Source organism: Gracilinanus agilis, chromosome X, assembly GCF_016433145.1.
Source record: "Gracilinanus agilis isolate LMUSP501 chromosome X, AgileGrace, whole genome shotgun sequence".
Taxonomy (NCBI): domain Eukaryota; kingdom Metazoa; phylum Chordata; class Mammalia; order Didelphimorphia; family Didelphidae; genus Gracilinanus; species Gracilinanus agilis.
In genome coordinates, this window is record NC_058136.1 from 54,555,078 (window position 1) to 54,579,782 (window position 24,705).

A 24,705-nucleotide genomic window follows, 5' to 3' on the forward strand; every position below is an offset into this window, starting at 1 on the left:
TAATCCGAGGACCCTTCATCATCTTGTCACCTTTGAAAGTCCCCGAGTCATGAATGGCAAGAGATAGGCTTCCCCCCCTCCCCAACCACTCTCCATTTGCTTGGTCTCTGGCCACCTTCTTTCTCCTAATTTCTATTTTCATAGGCTGGCTGATACCTAACACCGGCCCCCTCCTCACCTCTGAATCCCAGCTCCCTTCAGGGCGCAGCTAAGATCCCATCTTTTCCCCCTGTGTTTTATCTTATCCCAACAACAAATTTCCACGTGGGTTTTCCAAAGTTACACGATTCACGTTCTCTTCCCTCCCCCCTCCCGGAGCGGACAAGCAATTCCACTGGGTTATCCGTGGATTATCACTCGGTACCTATTTCCGTGTTGTTCATTTTTGGAAGAGCGGGAGCTTTGAAAAGCCAAACCCCCAATCCTAGACCCACATAAACAGGCGAGAAAGCCTCCGTTTTCTTCTGTATTTCGACTCCTCCAGTTCTTTCTCTGAATTGTCCTGGATAAGATCCCATATTTTGCAAGCGACCTTTCCCAAGTCCCCTGAATGCTGGTGTCTCTTCTGAGCCGTTCTCTATCCGCCTAGTCTGCTTGCTTCTAGACTTGTGCATGTCTCCCTCGCTGGATTGTGAACCCCTTGAGGGCAAGCCCTATCTGGCTTTCTTATACTAGAATCTGCAGGGATGAGCCGTGTCTGGCATATAGTAAGCACTTAAGAAATGATCCAGCTAGGGGCAGCTGGGTAGCTCAGTGGATGGAGAGCCAGGCCTAGAGACAGGAGGTCCTAGGTTCAAATCCAGCCTCAGATGCTTCCCAGCTGTGTCACCCTGGGCAAGTCACTTGACCCCCATTGCCTACCCTTACCACTCTTCCGCAAAGGAGCCAATACACAGAAGTTAAGGGTTTAAAAAAATTAAAGAAAAAAGAAATGATGGGGGGCAGCTGGGTAGCTCAGTGGATTGAGACTCAGGCCTAGAGATGGGAGGTCCTAGGTTCAAATCCGGGCCACAGACACTTCCCAGCTGGGTGACCCTGGGCAAGTCACTTGACCCCCATTGCCTACCCTTACCACTCTTCCACCTGGGAGCCAATACACAGAAGTTAAGGGTTTAAAATAAAAAAAAAAAAGAAATGATGGAGCTAGCAGGCTCAGTTCTTGTATTTCTTTTATTAAAGTACTTTTGGTCAAGATAATCTTTCTCTAGGCTGCCTCCTTACATTGCTCGCTATCTGGGTGGTTGAGCCTATGGACCCATAGAAGTCAACAGACATCTGCATACCAAGGATGCAAAGACAAGTCACACCTTCAAGGAACTCACGTTCCAATGGGAAAATGTAATTCAACAGCCTAACCTTTGGGATGATCTTACAGCAGAGTTCTCTGCCTTCTTCGTGTCATTGACCCTTTCTTCGAGCGGTCGGTCGGTCGGTCTGAGAAAGCTCAGAAGATTGTTTTGGGATGTTTAAAATAAACAGTGCACAGGGTGCTGGACCAGGAATCAAGCTCTGAGTTCAAATCTGGCCTCCGGATTTTTACTAGCCGTGTGATCCTGGGCAAGTCATTTGACTGTCGTTTGCCTCTGTTTCTTCTTCATTTTTGAAATGTGGATAATAGTAGCACTTGACTCCCAGTGTTGTAGTGAGGATCAAATGAGACGGCAATTGTAAAATGTTTAGCACATAGTTACATATTACAAAGGAAACGAATTATAACTAAAATACAGTTATTGATACAGCTTCAAAAACGTTCCCAGAACCCCTATTTTAAAGGCGATTTCTTCAGCAACTGTTGCATCTGAATTAGACATTTGTTACCATGCTGGGCCAGAAAAACAAGGCACGGAAAATCAGAGGACAGCTAGCTGAAAAGCTTTAACAAAAGATTCTCTTGGCAGCTGATGCAAATGGCTTCGTCCATGTTAAGATTCAAAGGTAGAAGCCCAAGTTCTGGAAAGCCCGCTATGCCCCATGGGATTTGCTCTGCTCTTAGCCTATGATCTCGGACAAGACTTTGGCCTCTCTGGTTTCAGCGTTTCCCTCTGTGCCATCCGGTCGCCATCATTCTTTTCGATCCGAACATCCTTCAGGCCAGGTAATCAGTCATTGCCAGGAAGGTCAGGTGAGTCTTTTAGCGCAATATGAACCGTCAAGGAATTGTCCGTGCACTGTGCTCTCAGCCCTCGAGGGACCAGAATGCCCCTTTCCCGCGTCCCAGGGCCAAGCCCACAACCCTAAAAAGCTCGCGCCGCATAGATCAGTCAACAAGCATTTGAAGAGCCTGCACTGTGGCAGGCACTATGCTAAGTGCTTGGGATTCCAAGAAAGGAAGAAGGCGGTCCCTGTTCTTACGGGGCTCACGTCCAAAGCGAGGCGCCAACATTAGCTACGTACGAGCAAGGTGCAGACAGGATAGACTGGAGATGATCGATAGATAGAGCAAAGGTGCTAGCATTGGAGGAGGCCAAGAAAAGCTTTCTGTGCAAGGTAGCCAGGAAATGGAGATGGGGAAGGAAAGTGTTCCAAACATAGGCGACAGAGCTGACATGGAGCGTCTCGTGCCAGGCATGGCAGGGAGGCCAAGGTCACTAGTGCTGCTCCATTAAAGGACGTTTTGTCCCTATCCACCATTTTGTGTGGTTCCATTTCGGTTTCTTGGAAGTTCCCTGATTTGGGATTATTCTCCTTCCCAACTGTTCCTCTCCCTCTCACTTCGGTGTCTTGGAATCCCCTCTGTCAATAAGAAACCAGTCGTCTCCGTCCCCACTTCCTGTTTTTCACTCTTTCCAAATTGTTTATTAACTGCGTAGAAACCGATGGTCAGTGTCCTTGGCTACCTGCCAAGGGAGCCTGGGGCCCGGTTCGTTTCTGCGGCCATATGCATTGCCAAGCAAATTGTTGTTCGGTGGTAACTACCTCTTGGTATTTTTATTCTACCATTGACACTAGATCAGAGAATACAGGTCAAGGTAGAGGGTGGAAAGAGGACTGGCAATGTAGGAAGGGGCCAGGTTGTAAAGGGTTTGAAAAACTCAAACACAGGATTTGATATTTACACCCAGGATCATAGGGAGTGCCTGGAGTTTATTAACTAGGGGAAGTGACCTGGCCAGAGCTGAGCTTTAGGAAGATCAGTTTGCTACTTGAGTGGAGGATGGACTGATGCAAGTAGACCAACCAGCAGGCTATTGCAGTGGTCCTGGCATGAGGTAATGGGGTCCCACACCCAAATAGTGACACTGTCAAAGGAGAGAAGGCACTGTATTCAAGACATGTTGGGAAGGCAGAATCCATAGGTCTTGGCAACAGATCAACTGTGGCACTTGGCTTGTGAACCTGGCCGGTAATAGGGAACTTAAATTCTCAAAACATAGTGCAGCTGCCAAGTAATTAGAGCACTCTCAGAAAACACTTGGACAACTGTCACTTTTAGCCAATGGTCCAGGGACCAATACAAACCATTTTTATATGATGTCCATCTAGCACAGTGATTTCCAAAGTGGGCACCACTGCCCCCTGGTGGGTGCTGCAGCGATCCAGGGGAGGCGGTGATGGCCACAGGTGTGTTTTTCTTTCCTATTAATTGCTATTAAAATTTAAAAAAAAAATAATTTCCGGGGGGCTAAGGAATATTTTTTCTGGAAAGGGGGTGGGAGGCCAAAAAAGTTTGGGAACCACTGATCTAGCATATCAGCTGGAAAATATGATGGACTCTTTTCTTTTTAATTTAAAAAAACCCTTTACCTTCCATCTTGAAGTCAGTACTGTGTATTGGTTCCAAGGCAGAAGAGCCGTAAGGGCTAGGCAATGGGGGTCGAGTGACTTGCCCAGGGTCACCCAGCTGGGAAGCATCTGAGGCCAGATTTGAACCTAGGACCTCCCGTCTCTAGGCCTGGCTCTCAATCCACTGAGCTACCCAGCTGCCCCCTGGACTCTTTTCTTATGGCTAGTAATAGCTAGCATGTATAGAGTACTTTAAGGTTTATAGTGTACTTAACAGATGTTATCTTGCTTTAATCCTTACACAACCCTGTGAGATAGGTGCTATTATAACCCACATTTTACAGAGGAGGAAACTGAGACATAGAGAAGCTGACTTGCCCCAATCACATAGCTAAGTGTCAGAGAGAGCGTTTGAATTTAGACCTCCCTGACTCCAAGTCCAGAACTCTATCCACTGTTCTCCGTAGCTACCTCTGAACCAATGTTCTCAGAAGGGATCTTGTAAGTAAAGGTTATCTTGTCACCAGTGTGTAATTCTTCGTTGTGATCATTCACACAAAGAAAAACTTGGGAAAGTTGGGGAGATTTGCATGATCCCAGGGTTGGATGTCGAAAATATCAAGCACTGACAATGTGAACGCAACTTTCCCCTTCAAGCTAACTCTTTCCAAGCCTTGGCTACGTCTTCAAATATTCAAAATGGTTAATGCTTTAAAGTGAGGTAGTGCTCAAATTGTCTTCTCTTGCTTCTTCCTCCACTACTGCTAGTGGGATGTTTCCAGATGCCCAAATCAATGCACTATAAGCAGTACGCTTCTTTGTATAATAACGGGGCTTAGGGCCCATCTCCCACAGCGGAACTGGATAAAAACATTTTTGTGGTGGCAGGATTTCTTTCCCACACATCTTGTGTGTAGTCTCCAGGGTCCTTAGATCCTCATTATCTGTTAGAAGGGTCAGTCTGTCCTGAGCTTGGTAGTGAGTCATGAGGAATCATAAGGAGTTCCCTCATTTCACATGATGTTTGGGGGGGAGTATTTTTATGTAAGCATAGAAAAGTGGTTAGAAACATCCGAATCTGAAAATCAAAGAGGGCCACTTGAGGGGAAATACCTTATGTGATGCTACTATCCTAAAATGAAATCTAAACAACTCAACGTACTCTAGGAGTACAAACCATATAACTATCTATTCCAGAAAATGTGAAACCATAAAATGTTCTGCCTAGACTTTCACCTTTGGTAGAAGGGCATTCACTCCAAAATGTACTCTTCTTCATCTAAAATCTAGTTGTGTGATCACAGGAAAGTCACCTAAGCCCTCTCAGCTTATTTCCTCTGCTGCAAAATGAGAATCCTGCTTGCATTCCTATGTCAGCGTTACTTTGAGAAAAGCATTCTGTAAAGTTTACAGCAAGCACTAAAGAAGCATTCCATTGTAACAAGTACTTGCTTAGTAACAAATGCCCGCTTCCCCTGCCTCCATCCCTCCTTACTGTATATGCTGTGTATGCTTAGTATTGGACTAATGACAAATGAAATACAGACATAGATACACAAGCCAAAAGATTTTAATGGGGAAAAGAGGTATCTTAGTCTCCTTGAAGGGAGTATGATGTAGACATTTTATTCTGCAGAAGCAAGAGGCTTCCAGAAGGCCCCCGCAGCTCAGACCCCTCTTCTGCAGGCAGGCTGTCCCAGACCCTTTTCTCCCTCCCATTTATAGATATTCATTTTGTGTGTATGTATCTGTACATACATTAGAATGTGAGCTCACTGCCAGAAGAGATCGTTTCATTGTTCTCACTCTTATCTTTACCACCTAGCACAGTGCCTGGCACAGAGGTGGTTCGGTGCCCTTCTACTGCTGCAATCTTGACTTTCACAGAAAAGTTCACCTTTGAATTCCCCTCTTCCATGCCATGCCATTCCCATGACAGTTTACCCGAAAGAAGACCAAAGTGATGGCACCGAGTAGAGTCCAGATTTATTTTAAACTTCCAACAGAGGTCAAACAAAAATGATCTTCAATTTAAAAGAAGAAAATCCCCCCCCAAAAAAGTAAAAGCAGCCCATTTAGGCTTTCACTGTGCAGAGTTGGAGAAATGAGACCTAAATGAATATTGAGAACTGCTGTCCCACCTCATAAATGTTTGGTTTGGGGAGAAGGTTCTAGGCAGGGAAAACATGGAATGGTAAATAAACCTTTCCATAGAGCAGTCCATGTAGCATGCCTGTGGGTGCCTCAGGATAATTTCCCAAGTGTCCTGGGGCTTGGCTTTGAGCCATCCTACAGACCATACTTGTTTTCGTCACTGCCAAGAGGAGATGGGCATCCCTAAAACGTGCTGTGAGCCAACATCAGCAGCCCCCTGACTAGTCACACAAGACCTAAAGCTCAACTGAGACCCCAAATCGGAGCAGACACACCTAGGATTTGTAGATTGGACTCTTATTCCTAGAGAGGAAGGCAAATTCCTTACAGGTAGAAGCAAGAGCACAAAGGAACACGAACCCCAATGTGTACCTTTGCCTTGCTCTGGTTTCAAAAATAAACCCACAGTGGGGCAGCTGGGTAGCTCAGTGGATTGAGAGCCAGGCCTAGAGACGGGAGGTCCTGGGTTCAAATCTGGCCTCAGACCCTTCCCAGCTGTGTGACCCTGGGCAAGTAACTTGACCCCCATTGCCCACCCTTACCACTCTTCCACCTATAAGTCAATACACAGAAGTTAAGGGTTTAAAATTAAAAAAAAAGCTCAACTAAAAATAAACCCACAGAGAACCCACCACACAGCTTAACAGACAGGAAAACCAGCAACATGGTCCTTCTTCACTGTGGTGGAGATCAGGGTTTCCCCACAGGGTGAGTCCCTATACACAAAAGCTGAGAGCCAGAGATTTGAAGGCCCTTTGCCTCTCTCCCTTTACATACCCACCACAGAGCAGAAATGAGTCTCTGACTACTAGAGAGGGCTTTGGTCTAAGCCGGTGATGGGCAAACTTTTTTTTTTATTTTTATTTATTTTTTGGGCAAACTTTTTAAAGGGGGGGCCAAAGGAAAGGAAATGCTTCTCAGTCAGTCTGTTTCTAAGGCAGCTCTTTCCAAGTTTTTGTATTGTGTCCTATTCCTTGTATTCATCAGATTAGGAATAATGTCACGCAGCCAGATAGAACATTTCAGGGGGCCGCAGTTTGCCCATCACTGCTCTAAGCCGTAACCTGACAACACCTTGAAGGGCCCCTTTGTTAAAAGCTGTTAAAGACAACACGGTGGCGCTGCTGGAGAAATAGGGGGAGAAGCAATTCAGGACTGCCAAAACGAATGGGAGCCGGAGGGAACTCGTGAGATGAAAAAGCTCCCAGGAAATACGTGGGCTACTTGGCTGCCTGGTTGGTGACTCACACAAGTCACTCTACCTACTCAAGCTAAGGCCAGGTCGTGAGTGGGGCTCTAAAGAGTTCTTAGGGCCAGCTTTGTGGGCCATGAGAAAAACACGTCTATTTTTTCCCCCAAAGCAAAACAGCAAGCCTCAGAGTACACTCAACTCTTCAGTTAGAAAACACGCAGAAACATTTGCACTTTAATATCAAAAACCGAATAACAGATGCAGCCTTAACCCCACCCCACCCCCAACAAAACCAAAGCATGCACACTCTCTAAACATTATCCAGCCTGCCCACACTTACCTTAAGCCAGAGTGCAGGAGAAAGAGGAAAGAGGAATGTGGGGGCTATCTGGTCCTTACCAACACCCACTTGGTTTTCCTCAGTTTGCTAATCCCCTACATTCTCTGCTGGGCAGGGGAGAACTTGGGAAATGGGGGGGAAAGGCTCAAAAGGGGAACAGGGCAAGCGACTTCTGGGTTGGGTGGGAAAGGGCAAGTCTACAAAGAGAAAGGAGGGAAGAGGGTGGGCAAATACAGCATTGAACAAAAGCACGGATCATACACCATAAGGGCAGGCATCATGTCTTTGGCTTCGTTTCCGCCTTCCGCGGGACTTGGCACGCTGTGGGACACACATGACCCGCGCTCAATACTTGTTGACTGAAGCAAGGCAAAGACTACTGTAAGTCCCATTTGTTTCTAGGAGCTTTGGTGGCTTTCCAAGTTCTGGATAGAGGGGTTCACTCCGACCTCCACTGGGTTGTTGTCACCGCCAGCGTGGGCTTCTAAAAGCTGGCGCAGGCTCAAAAGGCAGGTAGATTCCTGCAGATCCACCAGAATGTACAGCCTTAGTCACCTGACACAAGCCCCTTCAAGAGCAGATGAAGAAGACCTTGAAAGCTCGGAATTCTTCTTTTTGTCCAGTATACGCAGTGGCGGAGCCGTGCATCCGAAGGGACCAACATCTCAACTGGGCCCACCACGTGCTGCTGTAATAAGCCCATTTCTTACTGGCAGACTGTCATAAAACCATCTCCGAAAGATGTTTCAGTTAAGAGAAAGGGAGGATGCCAAGGAAGTCCAGATCAAACAAGTGAAGGCTTTTCATCCTGGTAGGTGTGTCACATACCACTTTTTATCAGAGCAGCATTAGGACAGGCATCAAAAGGCACTTTGGTTCCATCTTACCGGGAGGCACGAAAGGCAACAAAGTGCTGAGAAGGATAAAAACAGAAGTATATCACCTCATCAGGTTTTCTTGATGAAAGTAAATGTACTCTGCTCAGTCTTCTACCATACGCTGCCGTCCGGTGTGGACTGGCATGTGTTTTATTTAATGAGCTACTCTTAATGCCATCATCTTGTTGGCTTGTTGGCTTTGGCTTAGGTGGCCTTCCCAGGAAAGCGGTTTCTCCCAATATAAATTTTGTAGCCACCATTTGCGAATGGGCCACTCCTTTCTCTGCGTTCAGCCGTACAGCTTATGTACCTGAAACTGCTTTACGACACATCTCTTCTGAAGTAACTGGCCCAATGGTTTCAGCTTTCGCTGAATGATTTTCAAGGTAACTAATGGAGGATGGGAGACATTTCCTGGTAGAGGTCCAAATAAATTATTCACTCTATTGAGAGGTCCTCTTCAGATTTTCGACCAGCACCACGGAATCGGTTTCTTCTTTAATTTGTTTTTCATAGATGTCATACTTTTTCCATTGCTGGAGAAGGGGAAAAAAGAGAGAATGTCTTTTAAGTGACGTCCTTTCCCTGGGCGCTCATTGCTAATGCTTACTTTTGGTTCTGCATGCATGGAAACGGGTGCCTTTTGCCTGACTCAAGAAACTCTCATCTATTTGGAAAGTTAAGGAAACAGAATGACCTGGAATTAAGATTAAGGGAGAAAAAGGCACGAGACTGTCATATGTTGGTAAATATGTCATCCCGGAGGATAAACACAATGAGAATTTTCCTCAAATGGGAGCTAAGCCTCATGCAAAAGTGGTGCCTTTTCCCTTCAGCTGGCTCGCTTGGTCATTAACCCTTTTCTCTTCCTGCTACTTTTTCAGATGTGATCCCCTAGCTCTAGAGAGGTGGTCCCTGTCCCAGGATCAGCGGCTAGAGAGCTAAAAGGGACCTACCTCAGAAGGCTTCTAGTCCAACAAGTTCTTTTTAGAGAGGAGGAGCCTGAGGCCTAGGGATGGGTCAGAGAGGTAGCGACAGAGCCAGAATAAAAAGCCCCAGTTCTTTGCCTCTGACGCTTAGGCTCTTTTCACTGTTTGAGAAGCAAACAAGTAAGGAAGGTAAAGGGCATTACAATGAGGCCTCAGGGTCTCTATTCATTAGAGAAAAATGTGGCCCAAAGGACCATCTGGAACCTTCTAGCCAAAGGACCGAAAGCTATTCCTTATAATGGTGGTTGCAACAAGAAGTCGTCCCATAGCTCAGAGGTTTGACAACAGTGATTTTGATTTTAGGCTTCCATTACGGGCAGATCATTTCCTGTCTATTGGTTCTCATTTTCCCTAAGTGTAGATTTCCAGATGAGAAGAAGAAGAGAGCATCGCAGTGGTCATTCAAGTGCCTCAGTTGGGGAGCAGCTGCTCTAAGCTAGTTTCCCAATTGGGAACACGATTAGAGGGATCCGTCTTGACACACACTGGCTGGAAAACATCACTTGAAAAAAAGACAAAAGGGTCACCCATAATCTCCCGCCTAAATTAGGAGTCCTTCAGAATTGCATCTTCATCAGTTTCATCAGTAAGTAGAACCCAAACTCACCTCTGTTCACAAATTACAGCATTAATCTGGTTGAATCTCCTCCTTCACCTCCCAACTAGATGGAAGGGTTAGGCAGGCCTTACATCAAATCGTGCCCAGGCAGTCAAATAGCTGCTGCCAGCCTGAGCTTCCCACTGAGTATGTCTTTGTAGAAAATAACTATGCAAGGCTTTTAATTCTTTGGCCAAGTTCTTCCAAATTCAGAACTACCTGCCAACCCAATCTTAGAATTCGATGTGGAAACAGAAAAATGAGTGTGGCTACCAGACCGCAGCCTAATCTTTCAAGAAACTGTTGCTGTTGCTGACTCGTTTCTAGTCTTGTCCGACTCTTCGTGACCCCTGTTTGGGGTTTTTTGGCAAAGATGCTGGGGCGTGGTTTGCCATTTCTTTCTCCCGTGCATTTTATGGTTGAGGAAACTCAGGCTCACAAGGTTAAGTGACTTTCCCAGAATCACACAGCTAATAAGCGTCTGAGATTAGATTTGAACTTCCTGACTCCAGGTCCAGCTCCCTATTTCCTGCCCCAAGAAATTATCATACTATATTTAGAGAGTTTTTTGCCCTTTTTTAAATGTCCTGGAACCCTCTGATTGGCATCTGGGGAAGTCTCTGGGTCCATTTTCAGAATGATGATTTCAATGCATAAAATACAATGTAGAAATTCCCAAGGAAACCAAATCAACCAAAATACTTGATCCAAATATTTAAAAAAAAACAAGGTCCCGGAGCCCGGGTTAAGAACCTTTGATTTTGATCATGAGCTAATCAAGACCGATGCAGAAGGCAGCTAAACTACATCCCTGTGTCTTCCTATCAGTGGCTTTTATGGAGCTGTAATGCTAGCTTTTAATACAGGACCTTTTACTTTTGTGTTATAAACAGGATAAAACAGCAGCACGCTGAAATGCCAAACTTCAGTTTATGATTACTCTGAAGGTCAGAAATCCCATTAGGGAGGAGATTCTCTTGCTGTGAATTTCTCACTGAAGTCACTATGGCCTTTGTGTGCCTGGGCTTTAGCCACAGAAGCTGGCACATTGTTTGCGCTTGGAAGCCAATCAGTGCCGCGTGAAGCAGTGGCATTTTCAGGTCTTTAAAAATTGAGCAACCACCTGAAGGCCATTTGTTTCTTGTAAACACAGAAAAGCCACTTTTCATAATTGAGTATATTGAATTAGCACAAAGCAGGAAAGACACAAATGGATACCAGGGAGCAGGGGTTGATAGATGGACTGATTTTCAATCAGTAAGTATAAATTATGGTGAAAAGGAGAAAATCCTCTTAACACAGAGAGCAGCCCACTTAGTCACAAAAGAACAAACCGCAGAGTGGAATTCAGTTGGACAGTTTTTAAATGGGAACCCATGCCCAGTGCTGACCAAAACATATTCAAATATTGGAAGCTTTGGAGACATTGGCCATGCCCAAAGTAGTTAATGAAAATTGCCCATTAGAAGCATACTATACCGGGGAGAATCCTGGGCCGGGAGTCAGGGGGCCTTGATTTCATTTCAAATCTTCCACCAGTCAGTGAGGTCTGATCTAAATGGGGTGCTCCATTTCCCAAGGCGGCCTGCGCGGTCAACTACCCATGATTTACCCGAAGACTCAGCATTATCCTTGCCCTCTCTCCTCCTCAGATTTTCTCTTTCCCCGTGTTGCCAATCTTAAAAGGGTTGGAAGCCCTACATAGAACGCTTGCCTTACAGAGCAGTCAATGAGTCTATGAGCATGTATTAAGCACCTACTATGTGCCAGGTGCTTGTACTAAGTGCTGGAAGAGATTCTTCTTTTCTTCTTCATTCTTCCTGAAAATACACCCCACAGGAATTAAGGGGAGGAATCAAGGCCAGGGATATGAAATGAACATAGGATCCTGTGCCCTGCTTAAAAGTTTTTAACAAGATCAAGATACAAGATTTTGATTTAACCCCTCTTTGAGCCATTTAATCATCAAAATGTTAATCAAAGCCAAAATAATAAAAAATAAATCATTTCTAACTTCAAACCATCAGTGCTTACCAGGGTGTCATCGTTCTGGTCTGCGAACATCTCTTTAAAAATCTTCCCAGGGTCAGGAATTGGAGGAAAAATAATGATTTTCAGTCTTAAAGGAAAAAAAATCAGAAAATAAGTATTTTGGGTGAAGAGTTCTAATAAAAGACTACTTAGCTTAAATATAGGCTCCTCTGAAGATGTGAACCCATATAAGTGGCTCTCTAAGTAATGAAGTTGATTGGTGTAATCACTCAAAATAAATTGTGGGAAATGAATGTCTTAAGAATTCTGATTCCTACGTGTGGGGGAGGGGAGGGGCTGGGAGACCCCAGAAGAAGAGCAGATATTTCCAAGGGTTGATTTCTACCTCTTGCTTTTAAAAGATTCTTCAAGGCCAGTTATACCAGGCAGAGAACTGTTGATTGAAATGACTTGAAGAAATCTGCTCTGGGAAAGGAGTACATTCTTCCATCGTTTTTTCATTTCCTTTTCCTATTTCTTACACACTCCATTTCTAAATCACAGTGTTATTTTTAATTAGGATAAAATTTTGGCTCTATACCAGCTCAATATTCCTACCTTATCCTTAAATACAGGCAGCTGGTGGCATAGTTGATAAGACTACCGGGCTTGGAATCAGGAAGACTCATCTTCATGAGTTCATGGCCTCAGACACTAGCTGTGTGGCCCTGGGCAAGTGGACCACATTTGCCTCAGTTTCATCAACTATAAAATGAACTGGAGAAGGAAATGGCAAACCATTCCAGTATCTCTGCCAAGAAAACCCCAAATGGGGTCATGGAGAGTCAGACATGACTGAAAAATGACCGAACACCAACAATCCTTAACTATTTGTTACTATAGCTGTCGTTGGCATCGAGCCTGGCCTTATTGTCAGAAAGGGACTAGCTCAATCCAACAATACTATTTTTTTTAATTTTATTTTTTAAACCCTTAACTGCTGTGTATTGGCTCCTAGGTGGAAGAGTGGTCAGGGTGGGCAATGGGGGTCAAGTGACTTGCCCAGGGTCATACAGCTGGGAAGTGTCTGAGGCCGGGTTTGAACCTAGGACCTCCTGTCTCTAGGCCTGACTCTCAATCCACTGAGCTACCCAGCTGCCCCCCAACAATACAATTTGATGTTATCTGTTGTGCCCCTGGCATGGATGGGCTATGTGTGGGAATCTGGTCACTTAGTCATGCTTCTCTCAGGTTTTCACTCTCAAACAATGTATAGAGATATAATAATGGGAGGTAGAGACCACCACAAGCCTGTGGGGAGGTGTGCCTCTGAGGAATGCTCCCAAGGCATTCTGTAGATACCAGGAGGGCTAAGAATGAGCAGCCACCAACCAAAGTGGCAGCTCTTTTACCTCTTTAAATATAGCAGCAGGAGAAGAGTGGAGATGGAGATAGCAACTGGAATGAAGAGTAAGGTGATGGTGTGAATCTTGGAGTCGTGCTTCTGGCCTGGAAAGTAAAACGTACACCAAAGACTATGAATCTGTATAAATGGAGATTTTGAACCTTGGACTTCATCCCCCATAAGTCCCTTAGTTTTCCCACAATTCCCTTTAATCTCTCCTGCGCCTCCACATTTGTGTGGTCACGTTATTGTTTTATATTTGGCTGTAACTCCTCCCTCTTCCTCTTTGGTTCCTGGGAGCGAGCTGGTTAGTGACCTTTTAGTTAGGTCTCTGTTAGTTTATTATTAATACAAATCAAAGGGTAAAAACATTTTGGAAACAAGCTGTTGCTTGAGTCTGGCTTCACAGTTAGTCGGGCAGCACAAAGCCTATGTGAAAACTCACTTAAACCTTTCTGAGTCTTTTTTTCTCATTTCTCAAAGATGAGCCTTTCCCATCTTTCATAAGGTTGTTTCTAGACTCAAATGGGAAGATCTGTGAGAACATTATGCGCACTTCCAAGTGCTATGCTCTTCTTCTCACCCATCATCAGATGTAGGTAACTGATGGCATCTGATTCATAATCACTGCCATCAGCAGAGGACTAAAGGAACCAAAGAAAGAAGGGGCATATTTTGGGTTTTGTTTGTTTTAGAAAAGGTTTCAATATAGGATTCCATTAAGGAATAAGTCTGCCCAGTATAGTTTAAAGTAAGACTCAGTTTACCCACAACTTTGGAGGAAGATATTCATCTGTCTATTCTATAGAGCAGGGGTCGGTAACCTTTTTGGCCATGAGAGCCATAAACGCCACATTTTTTAAAATGTAATTTCATGAGAGCCGTGCAGTGCTCACAGTGCCGCTCCTGTAACAGCGCCTGAAGAAAAATGGACTTTATGGCTCCTGCAGAAAGAGCCATACGTTGCCGACCCCTGCTATAGACTATCAGATACAGTGTATGTGTCCCCTTTTTCACTTTTTTCCCCATGTCCCCTCCAACATATATAATTTTCCTTTTTTGTCATACTAGCCAATATGATAGGTATGAGGTGGTACCTCAGAGTTGATTTAATTTGAATTTCTCTAATCAATAGTGATTTGGAGATTTTTTAAATATGATTATAGATCATTTAAATTTCTACATCTAAGAATTGCCTGTTCCTTTCCTTTGACCATTTATCAATTGGGAAAATGTCTTGTATTTGTATCCATTTAACTCAGTTCTCTTTTGTCAAATACTGAAGAAATGAGGTCTTTGTCAGACATTTGCTATAACCATTTCCCCAGCTTTTTCTTTTCCTTCTAATCTTGTTTGGTTTTGTTCGTGCAAAACCTTTTAAATTTAATGTACTCAAAATTATCCTTTTTAGATCTCGGTAATGTTCATTGTGTTTTGTTTGGTCATAAATCCTTTGCTTATTTGTAAGCCTTACAGGTAAATTGCTTTATGCTCCCTTAATTTGTTTATGGAATTACCCTTCATTTCTAAATCCATTTTGTCTTTATTGTGGAATATTGTGCAATAAGACAGTTTATGCCTGGCTTCTGCCATGCTGTTTTTCCGTTTCCCCGGCAGTTTTGTCCAACAGTGAGTTCTTCTCTTAAAAGCTCGGATCTTTGGCTCTGTTGAACACTAGGTCACTATGGTCAATTATTGTTGTGTCGAGTACCTAATCTGTTCCACTGATCCACTATCTTTCTTAGCATCCTTGATCTTGCTGGGAAAGCTTCTCGCTTCTCCCCAGCATAGATAATGTTTGCTGATGATTTTAGTTAGATGGTATTTGTCATTTTAAGGAAAACTCCATCTATTCCAACGTTCTTGAGTATTTTTAGCAGGAACGAGGATTGTATTTTGTCTAAAGCCTTTTCTTTGTCTCTTGAAATAATCATCTGGTTTCTGTTGGTTTTGTCACGGACAAGGTCAGTTATGCTGATGATGGTGTCACAGTGTATATTCTTTATATCGATTGAGTTATTTCACGAATATGTACTAAGCGCCTATGTGCGGAACTCCTGTGCTGGTCGTTGGGGGAGACGCGATTCCTGCCCTCATAGAAGCAATAGGCACAAATACAGTATAGATCACCAAATGCTATAATGGGAGCCATGAGGCAAGAAGGCAATATTGATTGAGATGGCGAGAGGAGCAGGAGAAGTAGAGATCACTTTCTGGAATGACTTTGAATCAACAAATGCTTACTAAGAGCCCCTTAAATGCCAGGTCATGGAAATACAAAGGCAAAAGTGAAACAGTCCATTCCCTCAGGGAGGAGGAGGCATAAACAGTTGGGGAGACAGACCAGAAGAGGGAGGCCTCCAGCAGAAAGTGGTCATTGAGCAGAGTCTTTAAAAGAAAAACCCCAACCCTACTTTCCATCTTACAATCAACACTGTACTGGTTCCAAGGCAGGAGAGCGGGTGGGTGAGGGCTAGGCAATGGGGGTTAAATGACTTGCCCAGGGTCATACAACTAGGAAGTGCCTGAGGCCAGATTTAAATCCAGGACCTCCAGTCTCTAGGCCTGGCTCTCAGTCCACTGAGCCATCTAGCTGCACCCTGGATCCCTTGGGCTGAGTCTTGAAGGAAACCAGAGATTCCATGAGGTTAAGGCAAGGAAGTAGTACATTCCGGGCATGAGAGATGGCTAGTATTAAGGCAAAGACAGAGGATGGGTGGTTCTGTGTGAGGAATGACAAGAAGGCCAGTATGGCTGGATTGTGGAGTAGGTTGGAAGGCAAGGATAGCATCAGCTTATGAAGCGCTTGAAGGGCCAAGGAGAAGAGGACACACATCCCTTTGCGGCTTTCCTTATTTCCACATCTGAGGAAATTCTACTCTCTTACCTATATGTTTTTTTTGACTCCAAGCACTCCACAGGTCACTGTCTTCAAAGCAAAACTTACTGGCTTTGGCTCTCACTCTGACTGTATATGCAGCATCAGGGTCAACATCATGGATCACAAAACAATTTTTATTCTAAAACAGAAAATAATAGCAGTGTGATGGGGAAGGTACCCTTTAAGTCCGCTGCATATTTATAAACAGAATGCTCTCACATGAGTAAAACAAATTTCAATTCAAGCTCTTACTTTGACCTTAAACTGGACTTCATTAGCCCGGTTTTGTGATGTTTTAGGAAAAAAACAAAAGATGTCCCCAAATTTATCTGTGTCGGCAATAAGAACAAATTAAATAATGAAGAATTTACTGACCTTTGAATTTTCTTTAAGTTCTGGAGAAGTTTCTGTGATGTGACATTTGCTTTTGGGCTCGTGAACCTTGAAAATATTAAAAGTGGCTATGAGGCATCATCATAACCTTTCAGAGTTGGTGATCTAAGTAAACCTCCTTAATAAAAAAACAGACGAGAGTCAAGTTCAAAGGGGGGAGAGAGAGAGAGAGAGAGAGAGAGAGAGAGAGAGAGAGAGAAGGGGGGGCACCCCAAGCCTTCCCCTGCAGAATTGAAGTCAGACAGAGATCCCAAAATATAGGCGGAAAGCCAGAGAGGATCTTGGAAGGCTCATTTGGCATGTTGTCCACTAGAATCTGCAGGAAAGCTGAAAGAAGAACCAAAGTAGAGGGGAGGCACAGCTCTGTCGTTTTGGATTAAATGTTGACGAAACGATGAAATGTGGATGGGCTAGTCTTATCAACAGGAAGCAGAGGAAAGGCAGCCCCTCGGGCCCTTCAGCTGATTCTCCCAGAGAACAGGATATGAACACAATCAGTATCTACACCGGGGCAGGATCATCTACATCAGAGGTGTCAAACACACGGAGGCCCACAGCACTCCCGAGTACAGCCTGAGCCAGATTAAAACGTAATGGGGAAATGTTTGACAAAATCCATTTTTCAAAAAGCAAACCCGAGATAGTGTTAAAAGGTGGTTTTGTCAGTGTGCGCCCAATGGGGTCCTTGTGCCCAGGCTCGTGGATCCTGCTTCTGTTAGTTTGCCACCTCTGGTCGACACGCAGAGGGTCATCCGTGGGGGTAAGACTAATGACTCGGACCGGTTCCTTCGGTTGGCGGTGTTAAGGAGATTAACGTTCACGGACATTTCCATGTATGAAGTACAAAGAACAGAAGCCTATATAACTAACGCCATAATACAGAAAGCTCATTTTTGAAAAAGTTTACAATAAGTTCAGCATTTCGTTCCAAAGCTGCCCTGCTTGGCTTCATCTCCCTCGGAATTCCCTCTGCTCCTCCTCTGTGCGTTTTAAGAATGTCCCACTGAGGCTCTTTTCTTCTTTTGGGGGAGCAGCTGGGAGAGGGTGGGCAGCACTATCACCTTCCCTCTCAATTCCTCACCCCTGCAGAAACCCAAAACCTCCCTCGTAACAGAAGCTGAAAGAGGCAAAAGCCTGGCACCCTTTAGCCACATCTGAAAATGTATGGCTCAGCCTGCACCGGTAGGCCCAGCCCCCTTTCTCTCAAGATGCCCGAAGCTTCTTCACTATCTGTGGCATTCCTTTGGCTGAAGGTTTTGCTTACCTTGAAGATGTAAATACCTCCTCTAGAGGAACTGCACTCGGAGCCTCTTTATATTTGCCCATTCTTCTAGGTGGCATGGGTAGAAAGGACCTGCAGGTGCTGAGCCTCTGGGAAGGGGGAGGCTCAGGACACGTTTCACTCACTTGATCAATCTGCCTAGGGCTGGCTGTGGTCCTGGCAATGCCACCATGCTGACCCTGGCCTGGATTCTACGTACTCCTAAATAAAACAGTTGCCCACTGCTGACTGCTGTTCTCTGTGAACTAACACTCCCCGCCCCCCAGGGACTGAAATAGGAACATTCTAACAAGCAAAACTCGAAATGAGAGCACAGAGGAAGCAGCTGGTGAACATCTGCTAAAGACAGAATGTCAAGCATTTACACCAGTTACTCAAATGTCTAAACATAACAAGATAAATTTCAAAGCCAAGATAAATTACTATTCTAAGTTAAGCCTTTAAGCTCAAGAGTATCTATGTTCTCGTCAACTCAGACTCATGAAGGAAAGACAACTCAATCTGCCAAGACTATAAGCTCTTTGGGAGTGGGGGGAAGGAGCAAGCATTTATTAAGCACCTACTATGTACCAAGTGCTTTACAAATTATCGTCTCATTTGATCCTCACAACAACCTTGGGAAGGAGGCCCTGTCATTACCCCCATTTTATAACTGAGGAAACTGAGGCAGACAGAGGTTAAGTGTCTTGCCCAGGGTCGTCACACAGTTAGTGTCTGAGGCTGGATTTGAACTCAGGTCTTCCTGACTCCAAACTCAGAGCTCTGTGCACTGTACCCCTGACCAGCTGTCTCCAGGAGGGAAGGGAGTATACCATATTCATCTTGGCATTGGGCCTCAGGGAAAAAGAAGCCCGTAGAATAACTAGGGATGGGAGACGCCAAGACATGTAAAACAAAGTCAGTGACTGAAGGCAAGTCATCAACTCTCTGAGCCTGAACTTTCTCAAATGCTTTTGTATGGGATGGGGACAGAAATGAAAACAATTTACATTTATGTGGGCTTTGAGTTGTCGAGAGTACTTTCCTTGTAACCACCCAGGGAGCTAGAGAGCATAAGATATGCTATTATTCTTCCCATTTTACAGATGAACAAACCGGGCTCGAGGAAGTTAAGATGGAAGTCTCTGAACTCTAAGATGCCAAGAGACTTCCTGATGCCCAAGTGCTCATCCCAGTGCACCAGGCTGACATCCTCCTACCCTCACCGCATCCCAGGGCTGATGTCAGAAGGTTAGAGAATGTCACAGCTGAAAGGGGCCTTCTGAAATCATCTAACCCAGTGATTCCCAAAGTGGGCGCCACCACCCCCTGGTGGGTGCTGCAGCGATCCAGGAGGGTGGTGATGGCCACAGGTGCATTGATCTTTCCCATTAATTGCTATTAAAATGAAACAAAATTAATTTCCAGGGGGCTAAGGAAGATTTTTTCTGGAAAGGGGGTGGCAGGCCAAAAAAGTTTGGGAACCACTGGACTAACCAAACTGTGTGACTTTATGCGGGGAGGAACTAAGGCTCAGAGACTTGTTAAGTGGCTCGCCTTAAGTAACTCAGAGTAAGTAGCTGGCCTGAGATTTCAGCCCATGTCCTGTGATTTGAGATCACGTTAGATAGCCTTTGTACAACGTAAAGTGCCTCCCACCCCGCAAAGGCTTTCTTATTGGTGTGGTCCTTTTTGCCAAGTAAGTACTTAGGAAATCTGTGCCAAATGAATGAAAAATTGGTGTGTCTGTCCAAGACCCATTTCAGTGATTGGGCTGGGTACAGTAGCCAAGACAAAGAAAAAGGAGAGAGTACAAGTCCCGACTCTGGCTGCGTGGAGAGTAGAGGGGTTGGGCTAGCCATAAGATTTCATCTCTGCAGGAAACTCCTTTCTGTATCTAATCAGTAACTACTAGTCTGAGAAAGTTGCCTCGGTCACTAAGAAGGTTAAGTGACTTGCCCAAGGTCACATAACTGGCAGGTTCCAGCTTCAGGACTCAAACTCAGGCCTTCCTAACTGATACAAAAAGGTCTCTCAAGCACCCCAAGTGAATGGCAGAAGTGTTCAGAGGGGATAAAAGGGAGGTGCTATTGATGAAGGTTAAAATCATCAGGGAAATGTATGATTTCCCTTAATTCTCACCAAGTCTAAAAGAAATCACTCATTCAGGATCCTTTTCCCTTGGATTCCTTGCTAGCGCCTCCCTCCATCTTATAATGCTGTGGATTGTGATGCAGGTCTCCAAGAGAACCCTATCCAACAGTGAGCTCAGGCCAGCTGTCTCCCTCTCAGCAGTTGTAGGCTGTCAATGTTTACTTGCTTTCTTGTAAACTGGTTCCAACTGCTCTGGCACTGAGCTGTAGCAAATATACCATCCAGTACTGGCAAGATGCAGTATTGGTTACCAGGCACATATAGAAGAAAAAGGGGGAAAACACTTACTAAGCACCTACTATGCCCGGTACTGACCTAAGCTCTTATAGCAAATGACCCCTGTAACAACCCTGGGAGGTAGGTGCGGTTATTATTCCCATTTTACCGTGGAGGAAACTGAGGCCAACAGAGCTTGTTAAGTGACTTGTTCAAGGTCATACAACTAGTAAATATCCGAGGTAGGATTTGAACTCTAGTCTTCTTGACTCCAGGCCACCTATCTGTTAGATCAAATATGAGAATTTACTCACTTTCCAGCAGTATCTTCAATTGAGACACAAACATTCGTTAAGGCCCTTAGTCAGCCTATGTTCTGGAAGGAGAGGAGGGCAAATATCTCACCTACATTGGAGTGAGTTTCCGCCAATGTTTGCTGAAATGGGATGGGGTCAGTCTGCCAAGGTTCCTTTTGGCAGCACTTCCCAGGGCACATCTAGTGCCTTTCTGATAAGACTGCAAAGAGCAGCAAAGCTCCCTGAAACCCCTCGATGTCTAGAGGTACGGCCAGATTAGACTGCTTCATGCCACCCGACTTAGGGAGAACTCTGAAGTGTCCCACATTTAAACCATCCCCCCTCCCTATAACAACCCCAAACCTACTGCCTACCTTCAGATGAGCCTTTCTGTTAATGTTACCCAAGAGCACTAAATCAGCCTCCAAGCCTGGGCTGCATTTTTGCTAAGGTTTCCAGTTAGTATAATCGAGAGAACAGGCAACCTTAAACGTGCTCAAGTCACACCAATACATGACCCAGCTTACCTTGCGTTCCATTGACTTGCTGTTGTTGACTTCCACCTGGTAAACTAAGCAATTGCTGCCAAAGTTTGCTGGGCTTTCCCACTCCACGTACAAGCTGTCATTCTGGAGGGAGAGGTTTGTTAGGATGGGGTGATCCGGCTTCACTGCAATGTAGAAAGAAAACCAAGAATCCAGAGTGACTCCACATTTCATTTAGCCTCAGCGTGTATATTCATGGGCAGGTACGCTGACAGGTGGCCTAGGTTGGTGCCTGGTGGTAGGCATCCCTCTTTGTACTGGGAGCCATGTAGGACGCTCTTTTCTAGTGGAGCCCGTGTGATGCTCAGGACGGGATTACAATATTAATAAGCCCCAGGTTATGTACCTCAGCCAGTCCAGTTTTACAAGAGTCGGCTCTGATTAAGTTTGAGTGCCTCACGTTCCCGGTAAGAGGAAACAATTTGAAGCCATTAGCACCTTTTAGCCAAAGACTTTATGTTGATTTACCATTAATATTCATGGACAGAAAAGACTAACTTAACTTAGCCTTATCTAGGGCCAGCAGCCAGCATGGAGTCCCCTTTGGCTGGCAGCACTTCTTTCGCCTTGAAGACCTTAGATTGGGCCATCTGTGGTCCCTCGTGGGTTTTCCTTCATGGCTACTGGAGGATGAGCAGTAGGTGGCGGTTGCCTGCTCCTGCTCCTGCAGCCTTCCCTGCCTTCGGTCCGTCTGCCTCCACTCTATTGCCCATCATTTAAGGGGCATCGAATCCAAAACTTTCTCAGCTTGTGTTCAATGACTTGCTTATTATTTAATCGCATGGCAGGTGAAGATGACCCCCTTGTCCATGACTGGCCTAGCATCCTCTCAGGCTCCCCAATTGACAGAGATCTACCAGCCCACTTGTTAGCGGAGGAAGTCAATTCTCATGTCAGGAATGAAATGAAGACGTTTGAGCAGCAATTATTTTCTGTGATTACCAAGAGATGTGACTTACCATTGTTTAAATTAATGATACTGTAGGAAGGTCGAATTGTTCCAGTTGTATCTGTGACCATTATTTGAATTTTATCAGAAGAGGAAACGTTTTTTCCAAGCAGATCAAAAGAACATCCGTTGAGTTGTCCCTCCGTATAGAAGTTTGAACACTGAAAACTTTTTCCCAGAGTGTTGTACCTACAGGTAGAGAAATGGAGACATATTTCAGCATCCAGGACAGACCAAAGTTTACGGAAAGCAGGGAGTGCTGGGAGAAAGGCCATGTTTATTCTTTAAGCTTATTTTGAGAAGGCGTTTCCATTTACAGTCTAGGAAGGAAAACAGCTCCACCTGATCTACCGTGGAAAGTGAAGAGAGTCAACTGCATTTGGGGTCATTCTCTGCCCAAGGTCCACCTTATTTTCAGTGTCGAGAGAAGCCAATGACGAAAATGCCCCGACTTGTGAAATGGCTCTCCCATTTCCACCTACCCTTTCTCATCTTGTATGCACCTACAAAGGGCAATGTATAGGCCAAGCAGAACAAATAGTGAGGGCCCTAAATTTAATAACGGGAAATAAGTCCAGAAAGTTAGATAGGCTCCAGCTTACGGAAATGCTTTACATTTTCTTCTCAGATCAATAGGGGGCCATGAATGTTCTTGACTTTACCCACATTTTATCAAGATGAATTTGTCATCTGTGTAGAGGGTTAGAGTCGAGACTGAAAAGAGAGCATCCACTTAGGAAGATGATCCAATAATCCAGCTCTGTTTTACAGGTTGTCTTTACTGTTAGACTGGGAGCTCCTTGAGGGCAAGGAGAGCTGGCTTTCACTGTCTCCCTGGCCCTTAGCATGGTACCTGGTTCGGCAGGTTGATGCATGGTAAATGCTTGTTGTGTGCTGCTTCTCAGTTCAGCCTCAGGAGCCTAGAAACGTCCCTTCTTCTTAGCTCTCCTGCTACCCTTGATGGCTCCTTCCCTGTCTCCTTCCTCCCAGCTAGCTTTCAAATCTTAGTCCTCAGCCTTTGGCTCTGTAGTCAGCGCTCATGACTTTATACCTGGGTTACTCCGATAGCTTCTGGTCTTGCTGCCTCTAGTCTCTTCCCATCTTCTAATGTATCCTGCTTAGAGCTGTCAGACTGATTTTCCTGATGTTTATAGCTTCAAATCCAAATTCTAGTCCCTAGCCTTCAAGGCCCTCTTTAATCTGTCTTCACAGTACCTAATCTGTCTCCCAAGACTCCATAACACACCCTCCACTGTTTTCAGTTCCCCACCATCCCCTGAATGTGCCACATCCCTTAAAATACAGTCAACAGTTGTCTTTAAAAAAATCATTGGGCAGCTGGGTAGCTCAGTAGAGTGAGAGCCAGGCCTAGAGACAGGAGGTCCTAGGTTCAAATTCGGCCTCAGCCACTTCCCAGCTGTGTGACCCTGGGCAAGTCACTTGACCCCCATTGCCTACCCTTACCAATCTTCCATCAAGGAACTAATACACAGGAGTTAAGGGTTTAAAAAACAACAACAACAAAAAAAAAAATCATTGTTACCGCTCAAGACTTGCTCTCCCTAATCTAATAGAACCTTTTTTATTTTAATCTTTAAATATTCTTCCATGTTTCCATGGTTCATTTTCTTTCCCTCCCCTCTTGCTTCCCCCCTCCCAGAGCCGACAAGCCATTCCACTGGATTGTACAATTGTTATCACTTGATACCTATTTCCATGTTATTCACCTTTGCTTTAGAGCGATCTTTTAAGGCCTAAACCCCAAATCACATCCCCATGTATACATGTGATAAGCGATGTCACATGTTCTTTGTTTGTATTTCTATTCCCACAGTTCTTTCTCTCAATGTGGTTAGGATTCTTTCCCATAAGTCCTTCCGGAGTGTCCTGGCTTATTGCATGTTTACTAGTAGCAAAGTCCATTACATTACACTGGATTATTCCACAATGCTTTACTTTCTGTGCACAATGTTCTCCTGGTTCTGTTCCTTTCATTCTGCATCAAGAACCTTTTCCTTTTAACAGAGCAGTACAGTCAAAGCAAATGCACATATTAGCCATGTTGGGTAATGCATGCCTTATTCCTCACCTGTGGTCTGCCACCTCTCTAACAAGAGGAGGAGGGTGGGTTTCACCTTCACTAGACCTCCTGAGTCAAGACACACATTACACAGGTCTGAGCTCTTTTGTCTTTGAGCGCCATTTGCCTTTCTTTTCCATTTCCAAATATGGAGAGACACATGAAGTAACAAAAAGGAAGCAGAACTAGAAAAGCAGCCGACATGCTGGCTAGGACTAACTGCATAAGGACAAAAACCTTCTCTGTGTGTACAGATTATATATACGCCCATGTATTTATACACATGCATACGCAGAATTAAGAAAGTATGGCTAGGATGGCCTCATCTTTGGCTTGATCAAATACATTTTAAATACATGTAACTTAATGATATTAAATTAATTAACATTCAGTGACAATTTTGAATGGAAGTTAGTTCTGGTTAGATGGTTATATTGGTTTCGAGGGATCATTTTCCTTCGTTTTTTTTTTTTTTAACCCTTGTACTTCGGTGTATTGTCTCATAGGTGGAAGATTGGTAAGGGTGGGCAATGGGGGTCAAGTGACCTGCCCAGGGTCACCCAGCTGGGAAGTGGCTGAGGCCGGGTTTGAACCTAGGACCTCCCGTCTCTAGGCCTGACTCTCACTCCACTGAGCTACCCAGCTGCCCCCTTCCTTCGTTTTTAAGAAAGAAACATGAA

The 24,705-nt window shown here is 44.7% G+C and overlaps 1 protein-coding gene across 1 annotated transcript in view; it reads right to left on the reverse strand.

The window, feature by feature from the left end:
• Positions 1–6,861: 6,861 nt before the first annotated feature.
• IL13RA1 (interleukin 13 receptor subunit alpha 1) overlaps positions 6,862–24,705 on the reverse strand; it is a 36,434-nt gene continuing 18,590 nt past the window's right edge. Inside the window, exons 6-12 of the mRNA XM_044682837.1 lie at positions 21,956–22,134; positions 20,979–21,121; positions 16,507–16,572; positions 16,138–16,270; positions 13,258–13,354; positions 11,909–11,993; positions 6,862–8,823 (exon numbers count right to left, since the gene is read on the reverse strand). Of these exons, the coding sequence (XP_044538772.1) occupies positions 8,731–8,823; positions 11,909–11,993; positions 13,258–13,354; positions 16,138–16,270; positions 16,507–16,572; positions 20,979–21,121; positions 21,956–22,134 (796 nt within the window). The 3' untranslated portion in view covers positions 6,862–8,730. The remainder of the gene's footprint in view (positions 8,824–11,908; positions 11,994–13,257; positions 13,355–16,137; positions 16,271–16,506; positions 16,573–20,978; positions 21,122–21,955; positions 22,135–24,705) is intronic.